The 22,300-nt window shown below is 44.1% G+C and overlaps 1 protein-coding gene across 1 annotated transcript in view; it reads left to right on the top strand.

The window, feature by feature from the left end:
* TMEM150B (transmembrane protein 150B) overlaps positions 1–22,300 on the top strand; it is a 61,484-nt gene that overhangs the window by 25,369 nt on the left and 13,815 nt on the right. The window contains exons 2-3 of the mRNA XM_069742622.1: positions 16,648–16,728; positions 18,971–19,030. Of these exons, the coding sequence (XP_069598723.1) occupies positions 16,664–16,728; positions 18,971–19,030 (125 nt within the window). The 5' untranslated portion in view covers positions 16,648–16,663. The remainder of the gene's footprint in view (positions 1–16,647; positions 16,729–18,970; positions 19,031–22,300) is intronic.

Here is a 22,300-nt window from a genome sequence, read left to right as displayed (position 1 = left end):
GGCTGTAGGCGTTCACACCCCCTCCTCCTCCTCGTCCTCCTACAGAAGCGAGAGCTCTTCCACAGACCGCAGTCGCCCAACCACTCCATCGGCAGCTGTCACTGTTGCACACCAGTTGTTCCATTATGGGCCAGCTACTGGCAAGCTTCAGCAGGCTGTATTGGCTATGAAGTGTTTGGGCGACAACAGACACAACGCGGAAGTTCTGTCCGAGTTCTTGCAACAAGAAACACAGTCGTGGCTGGGCACAGTAGATCTTGAGGCAGGCAAGGTAGTGAGTGATAACGGAAGGAATTTCATGGCTGCCATCTCCCTTTCCCAACTGAAACACATTCCTTGCCTGGCTCACACCTTAAATCTGGTGGTGCAGTGCTTCCTGAAAAGTTATCCGGGGTTATCCGACCTGCTCCTCAAAGTGCGTGGACTTTGCTCACATATCCGCCGTTCGCCCGTACACTCCAGCCGTATGCAGACCTATCAGCGTTCTTTGAACCTTCCCCAGCATCGCCTAATCATAGACGTTGCAACAAGGTGGAACTCAACACTGCACATGCTTCAGAGACTGTGCGAACAGAAGCGGGCTGTTATGTTTTTGTGGGAGGATACACATACACGGGCAGGCAGTAGGATGGCAGACATGGAGTTGTCAGGTGTGCAGTGGTCGAAGATACAAGACATGTGTCAAGTCCTTCAGTGTTTTGAGGAATGCACACGGCTGGTTAGTGCAGACAACGCCATAATAAGCATGAGCATCCCCCTAATGTGTCTGCTGATGCAAAGTTTGACGCACATAAAGGATCAGGCGTCTGCACCAGAGGAAGAGGAAAGCCTTGATGACAGTCAGCCATTGTCTGGTCAGGGCAGTGTACAGGACGAGGTAGCGGGCGAAGAGGAGGTGGAGAACGAGGAGGATGATGGGGATGAGTATATTTTAAATGAGGAAGCTTTCCCGGGGGCACTGGAAATTGGTGGCGTGGCAAGGCCGGGTTCTGGTTTTTTGAGGGACACAAGTGACGTAGATTTGCCTGAAACTGCCCCTCAACCAATCACAACCGCAGATTTGACAACTGGAACTTTGGCCCACATGGCGGATTATGCCTTACGTATCCTCAAAAGGGACACACGCATTACTAAAATGATGAACGATGACGATTACTGGTTGGCCTGCCTCCTTGATCCTCGCTATAAAGGCAAATTGCAAAATATTATGCCACATGAGAACTTGGAACTAATATTAGCAACCAAACAATCAACCCTTGTTGACTGTTTGCTTCAGGCATTCCCAGCACACAGCGCCCGTGATCGTTCTCACACGAGCTCCAGGGGGCAGCAGACCAGGATTGTTAGGGGTGCACACATCAGAAGTGGCGTTGGACAGAGGGGTTTTCTGACCAGGTTGTGGAGTGATTTTGCTATGACCGCAGACAGGACAGGTACTGCTGCATCAATTGAAAGTGACAGGAGACAACATTTGTCCAGTATGGTTACAAACTATTTTTCATCCCTTATCGATGTTCTCCCTCAACGTCATTCCCATTTGATTACTGGGCATCCAAATTAGACACCTGGCCAGAAATGGCAGAATATGCATTACAGGAGCTTGCTTGCCCGGCAGCTAGTGTCCTATCAGAAAGAGTATTCAGTGCTGCAGGTTCAATATTAACAGAAAAAATGACTCGTCTGGCCACCCAAAATGTTGATGATCTAACATTCATTAAAATGAACCACAACTGGATTTCGAATTCTTTTGCCCCACCTTGCCCGGCGGACACCTAGCTTTCCTATGAAAAGCTCTTGCCTGTGGACTACTGTGAATTACTTTTCTAATGTCTTAATTTGCTGCAGCTGATTGTCCAGCATACGACATGTTTACACCTCCCTAAATGGCCAAACTCCCCACACGGGGCCGTGGTATCGCGACTTCGCGCAAGCACCCATGAGAGTGCTGTTTGTCTGAAGAGGTGGGTGTGCCCGCTTTTGGTCGACAGCACTGCCACTGGGTCCCTCCTAGTACAATAAAGTGTCTCTGGCGGTGGTGGTGCGCACCCAACGTCAGACACACTGTTGTAACATGAGGGGCCCTGGGCCTGTACCGCCGGCCACAAGAGAGTTCACCCACCCCCAGGTCAAACATTGCTCTACCACTTCCTCAGTTATCTCTCACACTTCCACCAATGTTTAGTCTATGCGCTGACATCCTTCCATTCCTGCCACTGACAATACCATTGTGTTGTCATGTATGATGGTACTTAACATATTCAGGGGCAGTGTCCTCTATTTACTAAAGTAAATACTTTGCGCCAAATTAGTAGGTCTGAAACTACGCAGAGGATCCCACCCCTGTACCTAATGATTGCACCCTTTAGTGTTTTCGTTTTGTTTTAATGCGAGACATTCACAGTTATTTATTGTTTTGGACTACTAACTGGCAGACACTCATTACAATCGGCCTCCACTGAACAGACCACTGCTGCCCGTGTACCCCTGGAACCAATTTTAATTGCCTACAGCCAGTCCAATTTTATTATGTTAGGCCTTCGAAGCCTGTCTGCGGTCCCTCCTTCCACTAGGCCTCCACTGACCATACCACTGCTGCCCGTGTACCCCTGGAACCAATTATAAAGTGCCTACAGCCCAATTTTATTATGTTAGGCCTTAGAAGCCTGTCTGCGGCCCGTTCTTTCTACTACTCCACTTACCAGACCACTGCTGCCCGTGTACCCCTGGAACCTATTTTTAATTGCATACAGCATCCTTTTTTTAATAGTAGGCGTACAAAGTCTGTCTGCGGTCCACTATTGAAATTGTCCTCCACTGCCCAGAGCAATGCTGCCTGTGTACCCCTGTAACCTTTTTTAAACTGCAGTGAGCCACATTTTTGGTTTAAGGCCTACTACCTGTGTCTGTCTGCGCCACTCAATACAGCTGTCTTCCTTTGAAAAAAGCAGAGTGTCAATAGTCTTGTTTCCAGCCTCTAGGAATTTTAAAACTGCATTGGGGCTACAACTTTGGTAGGGCCTACTAACGGTGTCTGCCGCCCCAAGGTGTGCCCCAGGTTTCGTCCACATTGCTTCGATCTTCCTACTCTCGTTTAGTAGTTGTTGCAAACTACACTGCATTAGGCCTACAAATTTGGTATGGGGTGTAGAGAGACGGTGTGTTACACTCCAAGGTGTTCCCCATGTTTCGTCCACATTGCTTCGATCTTCCTACTCTCGTTTAGTAGTTGTTGAAAACTACACTGCATTAGGCCTACAAATTGGGTATGGGGTGTAGAGACGGTGTCTTCCGCTCCAAGGTGTTCTCCAGGTTGCCTTTCCTAAGCTTCTATCTTCAGGCTCTTGTTAAATAGTGCTTAAATGGAACAACTGCATTTGGCGTACTAGTTGGTTTGGGGCCTACTAACAGTGTCTGCCGCTCCTTGCTGTTCTCCTGGTTTCCTGTCCTGAAATTCCATTTTCAGGCTCTCGTTAAGTAGTTGTTAATGTTAGACTGCATTTGGCCTACTAGTTGGGTTGGGGCCTACTATCGGTGTCTGCCACTCCTTGCTGTTCTCCTCCACTGAACAAAGCTGTGCCGCCTGTTTACTACTGTTGCCAATTTTGAACTGCATTTCGACTACTTACTGATTTGGGCCTACTCTGTGTCAGCCTCTCATTCCAGTTGTCCTCCACTGCAATGCCCCCTGGTTAGTCCTGTGTTACCAATTTTGAACTGCATTTAGCCCACTTTATTCTTTGGGCCTATATCTGTGTTTCCTCCTCATCCTGCCCATTGCCCAGCCAGTGATAGATGAGTCTGCTGGTACATTGACCCATAACGCAACATTTCCCGTGCACGCTACACTGCAAGATTGTGACCCTGCTGAAAGTCAGGTCCCCCTTCCCGCGTACCATACCACCTTACACGGGGACAAAGAGGAAGGTGCAGATGAAAGTGCAGGTTCCTTCATCAGGTGGGGGGAGGAATACTAGTTGGCGACGTCACTGGCACAGGGCCTCTCATAGTACGCAAAAGTGTTGCTGCCGGTGGGAGCCGCCCCCGCCGTGCAAACACACCGCTGTACTTTGAGGGGCCCTGTGCCCATGCCAATGCCAACGAGTGGGCCCCCCCTGCTTGCTCAGGATCTCAGCACTTGCAAAGTTGAAATATTTACCTCTCCCTGCTCCACTGCCGTGACGTGGTCCAGATTTACTGGGCCCACTAATTACTTGAACCAGCCCTACCCCCCACAACTTTAGCCAAATGACCCCCAATTTCAAATGCCTTCCAATTATTATAAGCTAAATTACGATTGACAAGCTTCTGTAACAAGAATGGATGTTTTTGCCTTTAAAATGGGCAGTGTAGGTGTTTTCCTGGCCTCCACTCACTGCCGACTATGCTCCACCATTGACTTGCATTGGGTTTCGTGTTTCGGTCAATACCCGACTTTTCGCGATAATCGGCCGATTCCACTCGACTCGACTTTTAAGATAGTCGGGTTTCGCGAAACACGGCTCGACTCCAAAAAGGTCAAGGTCGCTCAACCCTACTTATTACAACAGACACTATATAGAGTCTGCCTATGGGGCGTGCATTATACTAAATGGAGGCCCATGGGAGTGCATTATACTATATGGAGGCTATCTAGGGGGCAATCATACAGTGTGGAGTTTACAGTGATGGGGGCCATCAAACAGTTTGGGGGCTACTAAGAGGTCAGTGAGGTGTTCATTATACTGTGTGTAAGAGAGCATCATACTGTGTATAGGGGAGCTGTACAGAGGGAGACTCGGGACATTATTAAATGTAAAGTGGGCACTTATTGTTATAGGGGAACTCGGGAGTCTGGCTGACACCTCTTCATTAGTAAACCTAGGGCTTGGTGTCAATGACAGCTGCTGACACCAACCCCTAATCTCATTACTCTGATTCGACTGCACCAGTGCATCAGGAAGAACCTGGACTAAGTGTCCGAATTGCAGCTTCAAGTATGAAGTGCAATTTCTGGGGTAGCTGAGAACTGGTTATTTTAGTCTGGGACGGGGCAAATAAGCATGAAAAAGAAGGGGTTGAACAAGGAAATTACATCACAAAACTTTTTTCTTTTTTCAAATCTCTTTAATTAGCTCCAAAAAGCATTCATTGCAGAAATTTCTGCAAGCAAACTCAACGTGCGCACATACCTTTAGAGGGGTATTGAACCCTGAAATATTTATTATCTATCAACCAGCTGATCAATGTTTAGCCATAGGGTGTCTGACTTCTGGGACCCCAAACGACCACTAGAACAGATGACCTCATTTCGCCAAGCTGGAAGACCGTTTCTAGAAGAAGAGCACAACTACACTGTGTGCAGAATTATTAGGCAAGTTATATTTTGATCACATGATACTTTTTATACATGTTGTCCTACTCCAAGCTGTTCAGGCTTGAGAGCCAACTACCAAATAAGCAAATCAGGTGATGTGCATCCATGTAATGAGGAGATGTGTTGTCTAATGACATCAAAACCCTTTATAAGGTGTGCTTAATTATTAGGCAACTTCCTTTCCTTTGGCAAAATGGGTCAGAAGAGAGATTTGACGGGCTCTGAAAAGTCCAAAATTGTGAGATGTCTTGCAGAGGGATGCAGCAGTCTTGAATTTGCCAAACGTTTGAGGCGTGATCACCAAACAATCAAGCGTTTCACGGCAAATAGCCAACAGGGTCGCAAGAAGCGTGTTGGGCAAAAAAGGCGCAAAATAACTGCCCATGAATTGAGGAAAATCAAGCGTGAAGCTGCCAAGATGGTCAAGGGAAGGAAGGCTGAAAAACGACCACTTTTGAACAAGAAACATAAGATAAAACGTCAAGACTCGGCCGAGAAATATCTTAAGTCTGACTTTTCAAAGGTTTTATGGACTGATGAAATGAGTGACTCTTGATGGGCCGGATGGATCGGCCAGAGGCTGGATCAGTAAAGGGCAGAGGGCTCCACTCCGATTCAGACGCCAGCAAGGTGGAGGTGGGGTTCTGGTATGGGCTGGTATCATCAATGATGAACTTGCGGGACCTTTTCGGGTTGAGGATGGAGTGAAACTCAACTCCCAGACCTACTGCCAGTTTCTGGGAGACAACTTCTTCATGCAGTGGTACAGGAAGAAGTCGGTATCGTTCAAGAAAAACATGATTTTCATGCAGGACAATGCTCCATCACATGCCTCAACTAATCCACAGCGTGGCTGGCCAGTAAAGATCTCAAAGAAGAAAACATAAAGACATGGTCCCCTTGTTCACCTGATCTGTACCCCATAGAGAACCTGTGGTCCCTCATAAAATGTGAGATCTACAGGGAGGGATAACAGTACACCTCTCGGAACAGTGTCTGGGAGGCTGTGGTGGCTGCTGCACGCAATGTTGATCGTAAAAAGATCAAGCAACTGCCAGAATCTATGGATGGAGGCGGCTGAGTGTCATCATAAAGAAAGGTGGCTATATTGGTCACTAATTTTTTGGGGTTTTGTTTTTGCATGTCAGAAATGTTTATTTCTAAATTTTGTGCAGTTATATTGGTTTACCTGGTGAAAATAAACAAGTGAGATGGGAATATATTTGGTTTTTATTAAGTTGCCTAATAATTCTGCACAGTAATAGTTATCTGCACAAACAGATATCATCCTCCTAAGATAGCCAAATCTAAAAAAAATTAGTAGAATGATCGAGGAAGTTATAAGTTTGGGTGTTTTACACAAAAAAACAAGCATTTATATGTACCTTTTCCCATTTTACCAACACTATATGGACTTCCTAAAGTCCATAAGAGTGATGGCATACCACCCATTAGACTCATAGTCTCGGAGGTCGGATCTATGACTGAACATGTGTGAGTGGTTGGATTCATTATAGCAACCGTTGGCAAGAAGGACGCCAGGTTACATCAAGGACTCTAGGGAAGTACTAAAAACTTTCTCTAGTAAAACATGGGAAGAAGGTTTTCGTGGCTCTGTTGCGATGTTATTTCACTTTACACGAGTATACCACATGATGTTGCCATGAAAGCCTTGGAGTTTCACCTGAATAACTACGATCTTTATTCACAGGATCTGATACAGTACATATTGCAAGTGACATTTTTTTTTACTCAAGCATAATATTTTTTCATTTAATAAGACTATTTACAGACAAAGGACTGGAGTTCCTATGGGAGCTAAGTATTCCCTATCGCTTGCAAACCTGACTATGGCTTTTTGGGAATCTGTGTACATATATTCTGTTCATAATAACCCGTTTCTTGATCATTTGTTCTGGTATGGCAGATACATCGATGACACCCTCATAATTTGGGGGGGGGGCGATGTGTCTGCCATACCGGAATTCATGGAATATGTCAATGGTAATGATTTTGGTATTAGGTATATGCACAGGCACAACAAAAAGTGTATATCATTCCTTGATCGAGAACTGGAGGGGGAGTGCGGTAAATCTATTCACAGCAAAACGCATATCAAACCCATGAGTGGAAATACGGTTTTACACGCCAAGAGTAGTCACCCCTCCCACACAATTAAATCCATACCGGTGGGAGAATTTACTAGACTCAAGAGAAATTGCAGTAAAACAATAGACAGAGAAAGAGAGTTTGACAATTTGGAAACACGTCTTGATAGGCGCAGCTATCCTAAATGGTGCCTAAAAAGAGCCCGAAATATGGCGCATAAAAAAGATAGAGAAAATCTATTAAAATCTAATTTTAAATCTAAAAAAGTAGGGCATTTAAGCAAAATAAACCATATGTTTGCCTTCAGTATAGTTCCCATTTCAATGAGATCAAATCGATTATACAGAAACGCTTACCTATTTTAGAACAGAATGACATTTTGTCAAATATACTAAATGATGGCATTAAAATAGTAGCCAGAAGAGCCCCAACCATAGGAGATTTAATTTCTCCAAGTCAGTACACATCCAAACCTAAAGGTACTGTACCTTCACACTGAACAATTTAACAACGATATCGCTAGCGATCCGTGACGTTGCAGCATCCTGGCTAGCGATATCGTTGTGTTTGACACACAGCATCTATCTGGATCCTGCTGTGACATCGTTGGTCGGAGCAGAAAGGCCAGAACTTTATTTCGTCGCTGGATCTCCCGCAGACATCGCTGAATCGGCGTGTGTGACGCCGATTCAGCGATGTCTTCACTGGTAACCAGGGTAAACATCGGGTTACTAAGCGCAGGGCCGCGCTTAGTAACCCGATGTTTACCCTGGTTACCAGTGTAAATGTAAAAAAAACCAAACAGTACATACTTACATTCCGGTGTCTGTGGCGTCCCCCGGCGTTCTGCTTCCCTGCACTCCTCCTGCATCCTGTGTCAGCGCTGGCCGGCCGTAAAGCAGATTACAGCGGTGACGTCTCCGCTCTGCTTTACGGCCGGCACTTACACAGTGCAGGGAAGCAGAACGCCGGGGGACAGACACCGGAATGTAAGTATGTACTGTTTTTTTTTTTTTTACATTTACACTGGTAACCAGGGTAAACATTGGGTTACTAAGCGCGGCCCTGCGCTTAGTAACCCGATGTTTACCCTGGTTACCCGGGGACTTCGGCATCGTTGGTCGCTGGAGAGCTGTCTCTGTGACAGCTCTCCAGCGACCACACAGCGACGCTGCAGCGATCGGCATCATTGTCTAGATCGCTGCAGCGTCGCTTAATGTGACGGTACCTTAAATCTAATACGTGGTTGGAATGTAAAGGCTTCCATAGATGCGGCACTATTGCATGCAGCACATGTGCATCTAGCCAATCAGGCAATACATTCACTAATTATGATAACTCTAAAAGTTATAAAATTAGAGAGTTTATAAATTGCCACTCTAAAAATGTGGTATACAAGATCAACTGTACACAGTGTAAAGTTTCATAGGTGGGATATACCCCCAGAAAGCTCAAAACGAGAATCTCTGAACATATAAGAGACACAAGTAATTTTTATGGTGGTAATAGAAATGTATCTATGGTTGCCAAACATTTTACTACTTGCCACGGAGGTAACATTGCAGCGATGTCTGTCTAGGGCATAGATTTGGTTAAATGCTCAAATCGGGGTGGGGATATCACAAGACGCCTCCTAACTAGGGAGGCGTATTGGATATACACTTTAGAAACGAGATCACTGTTCGGTTTAAATAAGAAAAGCGAAATATTGTATCATTATTGTTAAATAGTTTTTAATCATTTATATTTTGTTTTACTGTTACATGGTAGGACCTGCGACTTCTCAGTCATGTGACTGTGAAACTCATAGTGATTGGTTTCTTAGTGCTATGAATGCTGGCATGGTAGGACCTGCGACTTCTCAGTCATGTGACTGTGAAACTTATTGTGATTGGTTTCTTAGTGCTATGAATGCTGGCATGGTAGGACCTGCGACTTCTCAGTCATGTGACTATGAAACTCAGTGATTGGTTTCTTAGTGCTATGAATACTGGTATGGTAGGACCTGCGACTTCTCAATCATGTGACTGTGAAACTCATTGTGATTGGTTTCTTAGTGCTATGAATACTGGCATGGTAGGACCTGCGACTTCAGTCATGTGACTGTGAAACTCATAGTGATTGGTTTCTTAGTACTATGAATACTGGCATGGTAGGACCTGCGACTTCTCAGTCATGTGACTATGAAACTCAGTGATTGGTTTCTTAGTACTATGAATACTGGCATGGTAGGACCTGCGACTTCTCAGTCATGTGACTATGAAACTCAGTGATTGGTTTCTTAGTGCTATGAATACTGGCATGGTAGGACCTGCGACTTCAGTCATGTGACTGTGAAACTCATAGTGATTGGTTTCTTAGTACTATGAATACTGGCAATGCTCCTATGCGGTTAGACATTATTAAGATCGCATAGATCGAAACGCGTTGTCTATCCTCATCACTGCATCCACCTTTGAGCAAGGATTTTAATCACGCTATATTTTTTATGCACCAATAAAGCATTTCAAGATTTTAGAAGCTGGAGTACACACCTTTTCTTAATCTTCCAAATCTAAAAAAAAAAAAAAAACACTCGAACTTCCAAAAATATTAAGTTTGATATTTGAGTCTTTCTGGTTGGATTGAGAACATAGTTGTTGATCAATAATAAAAATAATCCTCTAAAATACAACTTGCCTAATAATTCTGCACACAGTGTAGGTTTGCAAACACACATTTCCCCTATTGCTCTATGTAAAAATCAGATTAGATTATTAATTAATTAACCCCTTCCCGACCTTTGATGCCACGTAGGCGTCATGAAAGTCGGTGCCAATCCGACCCATGACGCCTATGTGGCGTCATGGAAAGATCGCGTCCCTGCAGGCCGGGTGAAAGGGTTAGCTCCCATTTCACCCGATCTGCAGGGACAGGGGGAGTGGTAGTTTAGCCCAGGGGGGGTGGCTTCACCCCCTCGTGGCTACGATCGCTCTGATTGGCAGTTTCACTTTCAACAGCCAATCAGAGCGATTTGTAATATTTCACCTATTACAACGGGTGAAATATTACAATCCAGCCATGGCCGATGCTGCAATATCATCGGCCATGGCTGGAAATACTAATGTGCCCCCAGCCCACCCCACCGATCACCCCCCCAGCCCCCGATCTGTCCGGTACACTGCTCCGGCTCCCCTCTGTCCTGTGCTCCGCTCCCCCCCCGTGCTCTTGTCCGCTCCCCCCGTGCTTCAATCACCCCCCCCCGTGCTCCGATCACCCCCCCTGCACTCCGATCCACCCCCCTCCGTGCTCCGTTCCACCCCCCCGTGCTCCGTTCCACCCCCCCGTGCTCCGTTCCACCCCCCCGTGCTCCGTTCTACCCCCCCGTGCTCCGTTTCACCCCTCCCGCGCTCCGATTCACCCCCCATGCTCCGATTCCCCCCCCCCCCCGTGCTCCCCCCTCCACCCCATCATACTTACCGATCCTGCCGGGGTTCGTCCGTCTTCTCCCCGGGCGCCGCCATCTTCCAAAATGGCGGGCGCATGCGCAGTGCGCCCGCCGAATCTGCCGGCCGGCAGATTCGTTCCAAAGTGCATTTTGATCACTGAGATAGGTTATATCTCAGTGATCAAAATAAAAAAAATAATAAATGACCCCCCCCCTCCCCTTTGTCACCCCCATAGGTAGGGACAATAAAAAAAAATAAAGAATTTTTTTTTCCACTAATGTTAGAATAGGGTTAGGGCTAGGGGTAGGGGTAGGGTAGGGCTAGGGTTAGGGGTAGGGTTAGGATTAGGGTTTCGGTATGTGCACATGTATTCTGGTCCTCTGCGGATTTTTCCGCTGCGGATTTGATAAATCCGCAGTGCTAAACCGCTGCGGATTTATGGCGGATTTACCGCGTTTTTTCTGCGCATTTCACTGCGGTTTTACAACTGCGATTTTCTATTTGAGCAGTTGTAAAACCGCTGCGGAATCAGCAGAAAGAAGTGACATGCTGCGGAATGTAAACCGCGGCGTTTCCGTGCAGTTTTTCCGCAGCATGTGTACAGCGATTTTTGTTTCCCATAGGTTTACATTGAACTGTAAACTCATGGGAAACTGCTGCGGATCCGCAGCGTTTTCCGCAGCGTGTGCACATACCTTTAGAATTAGGCCATGTGCACACGGTGCGGATTTGGCTGCGGATCCGCAGTGGATTGGCCGCTGCGGATTCGCAGCAGTGTTCCATCAGGTGTACAGTACCATGTAAACATATGGAAACCAAATCCGCTGTGCCCATGGTGCGGAAAATACCGCGCGGAAATGCTGCGTTGTATTTTCCGCAGCATGTCAATTCTTTGTGCGGATTCCGCAGCGTTTTACACCTGTTCCTCAAAAGGAATCCGCAGGTGAAATCCGCACAAAAAACACTGGAAATCCGCGGAAAATCCGCAGGTAAAACGCAGTGCCTTTTACCCGCGGATTTTTAAAAAATGATGCTGAAAAATCTCACACGAACCCGCAACGTGGGCACGTAACCTTAGGGTTAGGGTTGGAATTAGGGTTGTGGTTAGGGGTGTGTTGTGGTTAGGGTTGTGATTAGGGTTATGGCTACAGTTGGGATTAGGGTTAGGGGTGTGTTGGGGTTAGGGTTAGGGCTAGGGCTGTGATTAGGGTTATGACTACAGTTGGAATTAGGGTTGTGGTTAGGGTTAGGGGTGTGTTGGGGTTAGGGTTGTGGTTAGGGGTGTGTTGGGGTTAGGGCTGTGATTAGGGTTATGGCTACATTTGGGATTAGGGTTAGGGATGTGTTGGGGTTAGGGTTAGGGCTGTGATTAGGGTTATGACTACAGTTGGAATTAGGGTTGTGGTTAGGGTTAGGGGTGTGTTGGGGTTAGGGTTGTGGTTAGGGGTGTGTTGGGGTTAGGGTTGTGATTAGGGTTATGGCTACAGTTGGGATTAGGGTTAGGGGTGTGTTGGGGTTAGTGTTGGAGGTAGAATTGAGGGGTTACCATTGTTTAGGCACATCAGGGGTCTCCAAACGCAACATGGCGCCACCATTGATTCCAGTCAATCTCGTATTCAAAAAGTCAAATGGTGCTCCCTCAATTCCGAGCCCTGACGTGTGCCCAAACAGTGGTTTACCCCCACATATGGGGTATCAGTGTACTCAGGACAAACTGCGCAACAATTACTGGGGTCCAATTTCTCCTGATAACCTTGTGAAAATAAAAAAATGCTTGCTAAAACATCATTTTTGAGGAAAGAAAAATGATTTATTATTTTCACGGCTCTACGTTGTAAACGTCTGTGAAGCACTTGGGAGTTCAAAGTGCTCACCACATATCTAGATAAGTTCCTTGGGGGGTCTAGTTTCTAAAATGGGGTCACTTGTGGGGGGTTTCTACTGTTTAGGCACACCAGGGGCTCTGCAAACGCAACGTGACGCCCGCAGACCATTCCATCAAAGTCTGCATTTCAAAAGTCACTACTTCCCTTCTGAGCCCCGACGTGTGCCCAAATAGTGGTTTACCTCCACACATGGGGTATCATCGTACTCAGGAGAAGCTGAACAACAACTTTTGGGGTCCAATTTCTCCTGTAACCCTTGGGAAAATAAAAAATTCTGGGCTAAATAATTATTTTTGAGGAAAGAAAACGTATTTATTATTTTCACGGCTCTGCATTATAAACTTCTGTGAAGCACTTGGGGGTTCAAAGTGCTCACCACACATCTAGATAAGTTCCTTTCGGGGTCTAGTTTCCAAAATGGGGTCACTTGTGGGGGATTTCTACTGTTAAGCCACATCAGGGGCTCTGCAAACGCAACGTGACGCCCACAGAGCATTCCATCAAAGTCTGCATTTCAAAACGTCACTACTTCACTTCCGAGCCCCGGCATGTGCCCAAACAGTAGTTTACCCCCACATATGGGGTATCACCGTACTCAGGAGAAACTGGACAACAACTTTTGGGGTCAAATTTCTCCTGATACCCTTGGGAAAATAAAAAATTGCAGGCTAAAAGATCATTTTTGAGAAAATATTTTTTTTTTTTTATTTTCATGGCTCTGCGTTATAAACTTCTGTGAAGCACTTGGGGGTTCAAAGTCCTCACCACACATCTAGATTAGTTCCTTTGGTGGACTAGTTTCCAAAATGGGGTCATTTCTGGGGGATCACCAATGTTTAGGCACACAGGGGCTCTCCAAACGTGACATGGTGTCCGCTAATGATTGGAGCTAATTTTCCATTTAAAAAGCCAAATGGCGTGCCTTCCCTTCCGAGCCCTGCCGTGCGCCCAAACAGTGGTTTACCCCCACATATGGGGTATCAGCGTACTCAGGACAAACTGGACAACAACATTTGGGGTCCAATTTCTCCTATTACCCTTGGCAAAATAGGAAATTCCAGGCTAAAAAATCGTTTTTGAGGAAAGAAAAATTATTTTTTATTTTCATGGCTCTGCGTTATAAACTTCTGTGAAGCACCTGGGGGTTTAAAGTGCTCAATATGCATCTAGATAAGTTCCTTGGGGGGTCTAGTTTCCAAAATGGGGTCACTTGTGGGGGAGCTCCAATGTTTAGGCACACAGGGGCTCTCCAAACGCGACATGGTGTCCGCTAACAATTGGAGCTAATTTTCCATTCAAAAAGTCAAATGGCGCGCCTTCCCTTTCCGAGCCCTGCCGAGTGCCCAAACAGTGGTTTACCCCCACATATGAGGTATCGGCGTACTCAGGAGAAATTGCCCAACAAATTTTATGATCCATTTTATCCTATTACCCATGTGATAATGAAAAAATTGAGGCGAAAAATTTTTTTTGTGAAAAAAAAGTACTTTTTCATTTTTACAGATCAATTTGTGAAGCACCTGAGGGTTTAAAGTGCTCACTAGGCATCTAAATAAGTTCCTTGGGGGGTCTAGTTTCCAAAATGGGGTCACTTGTGGGGGAGCGCCAATGTTTAGGCACACAGGAGCTTTCCAAACGCGACATGGTGTCCGCTAACGATGGAGATAATTTTTCATTCAAAAAGTCAAATGGCGCTCCTTCCCTTCCGAGCCTTACCATGTGCCCAAACAGTGGTTTAACCCCACATGTGAGGTATCGGTGTGCTCAGGAGAAATTGCCCAACAAATTTTAGGATCCATTTTAGCCTGTTGCCCATGTGAAAATGAAAAAATTGAGGCTAAAAGAATTTTTTTGTGAAAAAAAAGTACTTTTTCATTTTTACGGATCAATTTGTGAAGCACCTGGGGGTTCAAAGTGCTCACTATGCATCTAGGGTAAGTTCCCTGGGATGTCTAGTTTCCAAAATGGGGTCACTTGTGGGGGAGCTCCAATTTTTAGGCACACGGGGGCTCTCCAAATGTGACATGGTGTCCGCTAAAGAGTGGAGCCAATTTTTGATTCAAAAAGTCAAATGGCGCTCCTTCCCTTCCAAGCCCTGCCGTGCGCCCAAACAGTGGTTTACCCCCACATATGAGGTATCAGCGTACTCAGGACAAATTGGACAACAACTTACGTGGTTCAGTTTCTCCTTTTACCATTGGGAAAATAAAAAAATTGTTGCTAAAAGATAATTTTTGTGACTAAAAAGTTAAATGTTCATTTTTTCCTTCCATGTTGCTTCTGCGGCTGTGAAGCACCTGAAGGGTTAATAAACTTCTGGAATGTGGTTTTGAGTACCTTGAGGGGTGCAGTTTTTAGAATGGTGTCACTTTTGGGTATTTTCAGCCATATAGACCCCTCAAACTGACTTCAAATGTGAGGTGGTCCCTAAAAAAATGGTTTTGTAAATTTCGTTGTAAAAATGAGAAATCGCTGGTCAAATTTTAACCCTTATAACTTCCTAGCAAAAAAAAATTTTGTTTCCAAAATTGTGCTGATGTAAAGTAAACATGTGGGAAATGTTATTTTTTAACTATTTTGTGTCACATAACTCTCTGGTTTAACAGAATAAAAATTCAAAATGTGAAAATTGCGAAATTTTCAAAATTTTCGCCAAATTTCCGTTTTTATCACAAATAAATGCATAATTTATTGACCTAAATTTACCACTAACATGAAGCCCAATATGTCACGAAAAAACAATCTCAGAACTGCTAGGATCCGTTGAAGCGTTCCTGAGTTATTACCTCATAAAGGGACACTGGTCAGAATTGCAAAAAACGGCAAGGTCTCTAAGCTCAAAATAGGCTGGGTCATGAAGGGGTTAAATAATTAATTATTAATTATTAATTAATTAGAGCAGCCAATCACAGTGCTCAGATATTCCCAGTCGATTGATGGTGACAAATGCTCCCACCTGGACTCAAGAATGAGTCCTCACCCACTTTTATTGGTTATCATTCAGAATTTTGACTGTTGAAAACTAATCCTATTTTATTTTCTAAACTGAGATATTACTGCCCACTGTAGATGGGTGTCTATAAATAGGTAATGTGCATTGGTTTCTTTGTACATGGTGGCTTATCCTTCGAATGTGAGATGGGACTTTAGATGTCCATGAACATTACTAATCCCTAATGTTCTCTATTTTGGTGCTAAATTGAGAAATTAAGTTTTTTCTTACTTTTTTTGGTGAATTTTTCATTAACGGGAAATACTTAACTCTAAACAGTCCTCGACTTTTCTCTATAAATCTGTGTTTGGCCAATGTTATGTAATGCAATATGTTTGTCTCTCGATTTGGCCTCATTCAGAAGTACGAGTGCAGTCTGTGGTTTTCACAGATATCACTCGTACCTGTGATAGTCTATAGTCTCTAGCGGTCCACAGAAAATTGTGGAGACGACCAATTTTGATCGATGGTCAGGTCAAAATCGGCAATGCAAGTCTTTGGGTTAGTGAAAAAATCGGACCGCTCTCAGTTAACATCTTAGTGCGGTTCAGTTTTTACAAACATACAGAAAGGAGAAACTTATTTTCTTTTCTCCACATTCGGGGAAAAAAAAAACTGGTTACGCTTGGACCAATGTCTGATCAAAATGATCATACGTGAGAAAGTCAGATATCCAAATAAGGCCTTAAGGTGAAGCACATGATGGGTCTAACAACATCTCGTTGGGAATGAATGTCATCTCGCGTAATGTTGGCTTCTCATATTTCTTGATCTCCACCGTGATATCAGGCCTAGGGCTATTGTGTGTAGTCTTTTAGACAATGAAAATGCTGATTTATTTTATTTGTATTTTATTTGACCTGTTTTGTTGATTTTCAGCTTTCTTAGTAATGAGATGTGGGCCTGGGCACTATTACCGATTTTTCTAGCAGTATTTGCCACAGCTGGAATATGGGTGGTGTAAGTTGTTTTACTGTGAAGTTTATCTATGTAGCTGTACACTATACTTTTTTGCTTCTTGTTGACTCCTATTTCTCTAGATTCTTTTATATTTCAAATTGTTCTTCTATCCTGCCTTGAATCCTATTTTAATTTATCTCAATTTATCTCAATAGGTTCTAAATTATTTACTTAATAACTACTTGATATAGCTTTATGATGGCCAAGCATTGGCTGACAGTCACGTTCAATATGATTAGTACATAATAGTCTTTAGAAGTTTTGTAAAATTTTCTTTCTTTCTAAAGTAATGCCCCTGTGTCATCTTAGTCTTCTCCCAAATTAACCCCTATTAAAAAATGTCCACTGGTGGATTTTTTGTTTCCACATCAGGAAAAAAAAAACAGAGGATGTCAACGAGCCATTGATGGTTGGTGTACCTTTTCTCGTCCTCCGTAAGTGCAACAGATGCAGTCCAGCTCACCTTGATTGAGGCTTTCAATAATTTTTGGCACAAAAATGCCACCCATGTGTCCAAACACTATATAGAAAAATAAAACATTTTCCTTCCGATTCATGATTTAATTTTTTTTTTTTCAAAATGTTCATTCCATATCTTAAAAATTATCACTCACTATGAATCCAAGAAAATAATATATAATTTACTACAAGTTTTAGACTAAAAGAAGTCCTTAATCATGGAAGAGTAAGTGGCCATTTTCAGAACAGGGAAATTGGGACTGACCGGGAAAAAAAGGCTCAAATGACAAAGATGTTGCGTCAGAAAGTGGGTCCAGAACGTCTAAAAACTATATACTAGTAAGTTGCCCGTACCATCTATACAAACTATTTAGTACTGATATATATAGAAAGTGGTTAACTCTTTTAGGTGAGGATATGCTGGAGGGTATATCTTTTTTTACATTAAGTTGGTCCAAAGCCATGATGTGCATGAAATAAGAATATCTGTATTGCGAACTACTGCCACTCCAATGCCGCTTCTTCCGATTGGTCTTCGTTGACATGACTCTGGTGGTGAGATCCGTTTACAGCATAAGACTACTGCAGACAATCATTAGTCTCAATGTTGTACCTTCAACTTCTTTGGACTTTGCAGGCTCAGCCATGTTAACAAAGGTGGAGCAACACAAGGCAAGTAATGCTGATATTCTTATTTTGAGATAAACATGCCTTTGGGCAAACTTAATATAAATCCTACACTCCCTTTGAGATCATACTGGTATGACTTATACATTGAGCATAATAAGACAGTATGGCTACCGGCACACTGCATTTCATTATGTAATTTCTCGTCAGCATTTGGAGCTCACTCTTGGGAAAAGAAAAAGTCTGAATGCTCTGAATATACAAAAAAAATAGACATAGAAATATAAACACAAACACTATTTGATGCCTAAGGGGAAAATGTTCTTAAAATATTTTCCTTTGTTTAAAATTATATAGGTTTCCAAACCAACTTTAAGGGGTTCTCTAGAAAAAGGGAAAAAAAAGAAAATGGCAGTGATCATGTGCAGTGGGATGCTCCGCTGCTGTGACCTGGAGATAACCAACTCACAGCAGCAGAGCTTCCTGCTGCACATGATCACAGGGATTTGCCCTACTAATATTTTAGAACAGGTTTTTTTCAGTGTAAGACAGTGGCTATTTTATCATACTGCAGTGATTATCTCTGTAGATAATTAAACACATTTAGGAATATATTTATAATGACTCCATTTTCCTTTCCATTTTCCTTTTTCCTTTCCTTTTTCCTTTCCTTTCCTTTTTCCTTTCCTTTTTCCTTTCCTTTTTCCTTTCCTTTTTTCCTTTCCTTTTTTCCTTTCCTTTTTTCCTTTCCTTTTTTCCTTTCCTTTTTCCTTTTCCTTTTTTCCTTTTTCCTTTTTTTCATTTTCCTTTCCTTTTTTTCCTTTTTTCTTTTTCCGTTTTTCTTTTTCCTTTTTTCCTTTCTTTTTTTTTCTTTCCTTTCCCCCAAAAACCCTTTTCAGAACTTCCTGCATAAATTAAATGAGTCAACAGATACAAAGTATTTGGTCTGCTGTTCTTTTTTTTTTTCTTAAGTGTCTTGTTTCTGGAACCAATCAGTACTATAACTATCACCAATTTATATTATACTCTAGCTCTTCCTATCCTTTTCTTTCTTCAGTCTTTCCCATTCCATCTTAACACTCTAACATTCCTTAGATAATTTCTTCTATCTTGAAGTTTGTTTTTGTTCAGTTCTCATGTTTTATTCCTTTCTCAGATATGCAATGGCCGTGTCCAATGGCTCAGTCAACCTGGAAGAGGGTTTTCCTTATATCAGGTGATTATATATTTATATGTAGCATCAAAGACATGAATAATTCACAGGGTTCGGCCTCATTCAAATGTCAGGAATTTTTTTTCACATACATGGGCTGGATCTATTTTAAAAAGTTTTTACAAACCGCGTGTCGTCCACATCTTATGAATGAAAAACATATAAAGTTTTCTCAAAGTTTCCCCTATTAACTGGCCTGTAGAAAAAAATAGACAGCACTTGGGTGAAACACATATGGCATCTGAGTTGTCTGATTTTTTTTTTTTTTTTTTATGTAACCATTCACTTGAATGAGTGGGTTTAAAGAGAATCTATCAGTCGGATCAGCCTTTTAAGCCATCTATATGGGCATGTAGGTCATAGAAAGTTGAATAAAATGTGCCTTGATATCTGTGATCTGATGTCTTATTCCAGAGAAATTCACATTTTTCTTAACATGTAAATGAGCTGTTAAGATCAATGGGCGGGACATAGATCTCCTTGATTATCTGCCTCCAGGCTTATTATAAATGAAAATGGCATTACCAGTGTGAGACTTATAATGACTGACAGTCTGCTCTCCGGATCTCACTGCAGAGCTGTTTGTGATTATAACTAACACAGTACAGTAAAGCTAAACTTTGTCTCATAACAAACATTTGCACCAGCGCTTGTCCTCTCATAATGCTGTCTGCTCGGCTGTAGTGCTGTGTCTAATTGCAACTAACACCGTACAGCAGAGATGAACCTTGTCTTATTACAAACACACCTGCAGTTGTCCTCTCACAGTGCTAACAGTGCTGCGGTACTGCCCTTCCTCCACACAGGCTGCCTATGAGATGGAAGGTGAAGCACTGTGAGAGGACAACTGCTGCTGCAAATGTGTTTGTAACGAGACAAAGATCAGTTTTGCAGGTACTGTGTTAGTTTTGATCTCACTGCAGAGCTGTGTGTGATCATAATAGCAAAGTGTCAGTCATTACATGTTTCAAATTGGTGGTTGTGGACATGGATCACTCTGAAATATGACATTGTATCACAGATATCAAGGTATAATTTTATTCAACGCTCCATAACCTGCACACCCATATAGATGGCATAAGAGGCTTGACATATTCCCTTTAATCAGCAACTCAGATCCAAAATGAACATGTCACTATTTTTATTTTTTCAGAAAATCAATAAGTCATATGAATAGGTCCTTAGAATAAAATGTGAACATGTTTTATCCATGAAAAACACAGAACCCATGGGAGAATAATGGACACCCGAAAGAGGCCTTAGTAAAAGAAAAAGCCAGAATTCCATGCTCTCTCCTAAAATAAAGACTATATAAAAGAAAGAAATAAAGCGTAACATGTGCACATGAACCAAGACCACCACTCATAAAGGTTAGTCAAAGGCTCACCTTTAGTGGCTGTGCATCCAGGCACAACCCTGTGGTAAACGTGTGAATCAATAGGGCCGCTGCTCCACCCGCTGGATCCCCCACAGGACCCAGAACATGTTGAAGAGGGAGGATTCTGGTTGGGGTGATCTAACAGCGCTGCTCACGAATGTCCAATCCAGAGCGAGAAAAGTAGGTTTTAAAAACATTCTTTGCTATTTGTTTCAGTTCCTGCTTCTTCTTCAAACAAGCATAAAATAAATAAACACTAGAACTAAGGCTAGGTCCATCTGTTTGGCGGAGCCTCTGTTAGGAACCTCTGTCGATCATTCTTTTATTTTACCATAAAAAAAAAACTCAAAACTTTTCCAGGTGAAATAATCGCCACCCAAATGGTCCCCATTATAGTAAAAGGTAAACAGACAGTGGATACGTGCTTACTGATCCATGGGCAGCATGTATCATGCACTGGCTGTATGACTTCAATTATGTATGTTTAACCCCTTCCCGACCCATGACGCCACGTAGGCGTCATGAAAGTCGGTGCCAATCCGACCCATGACGCCTATGTGGCGTCATGGAAAGATCGCGTCCCTGCAGGCCGGGTGAAAGGGTTAACTCCCATTTCACCCGATCTGCAGGGACAGGGGGAGTGGTAGTTTAGCCCAGGGGGGGTGGCTTCACCCCCTCGTGGCTACGATCGCTCTGATTGGCTGTTGAAAGTGAAACTGCCAATCAGAGCGATTTGTAATATTTCACCTATTATAACGGGTGAAATATTACAATCCAGCCATGGCCGATGCTGAAATATCATCGGCCATGGCTGGAAATACTAATGTGCCCCCACCCCACCCCTCCGATCGCCCCCCCAGCCCCCCGATCTGGCCGGTACACTGCTCCGGCTCCCCTCCGTCCAGTGCTCCGCTCCCCCCCGTGCTCTTGTCCGCTCCCCCCGTGCTCCAATCACCCCCCCGTGCTCCAATCACCCCCCCTGCACTCCGATCCACCCCCCCCCGGTGCTCCGTTCCACCCCCCCCGTGCTCCATTCCAGCCCCCCTGTGCTCCGTTCCATGCCCCCCGTGCTCCGTTCCACGCCTGCCGCGCTCCGATTCCCCCCCCCGTGCTCCGATCCCCCCCCCCCATGCTCCGATCCCCCCCCCCCCCGTGGTCCCCCCCCGTGGTCCCCCCCCACCCCATCATACTTACCGATCCAGCCGGGGTCCCGTCCGTCTTCTCCCTGGGCGCCGCCATCTTCCAAAATGGCGGGCGCATGCGCAGTGCGCCCGCCGAATCTGCCGGCCGGCAGATTCGTTCCAAAGTGCATTTTGATCACTGAGATATAATCTATCTCAGTGATCAAAATAAAAAAAATAATAAATGACCCCCCCCCCCCCTTTGTCACCCCCATAGGTAGGGACAATAAAAAAATAAAGAATTTTTTTTTTTCCACTAATGTTAGAATAGGGTTAGGGTTAGGGGTAGGGTTAGGGGTAGGGTTAGGGGTAGGGTTAAGGTTAGGGGTAGGGGTAGGGGTAGGGGTAGGGTTAGGGTTTCGGTATGTGCACACGTATTTTGGTCCTCTGCGGATTTTTCCGCTGCGGATTTGATAAATCCGCAGTGCTAAACCGCTGCGGATTTATGGCGGATTTACCGCGTTTTTTTCTGCGCATTTCACTGCGGTTTTACAACTGCGATTTTCTATTGGAGCAGTTGTAAAACCGCTGCGGAATCCGCACAAAGAAGTGACATGCTGCGGAATGTAAACCGCTGCGTTTCCGTGCAGTTTCTCCGCAGCATGTGTACAGCGATTTTTGTTTCCCGTAGGTTTACATTGAACTGTAAACTCATGGGAAACTGCTGCGGATCCGCAGCGTTTTCTGCAGCGTGTGCACATATCTTTAGAATTA

This window comes from Ranitomeya imitator, chromosome 10 (genome assembly GCF_032444005.1).
Source record: "Ranitomeya imitator isolate aRanImi1 chromosome 10, aRanImi1.pri, whole genome shotgun sequence".
Lineage (NCBI taxonomy): Eukaryota > Metazoa > Chordata > Amphibia > Anura > Dendrobatidae > Ranitomeya > Ranitomeya imitator.
Note: the sequence above shows the minus strand (reverse complement) of the source record. Positions and strands in the feature narration are given on the sequence as shown.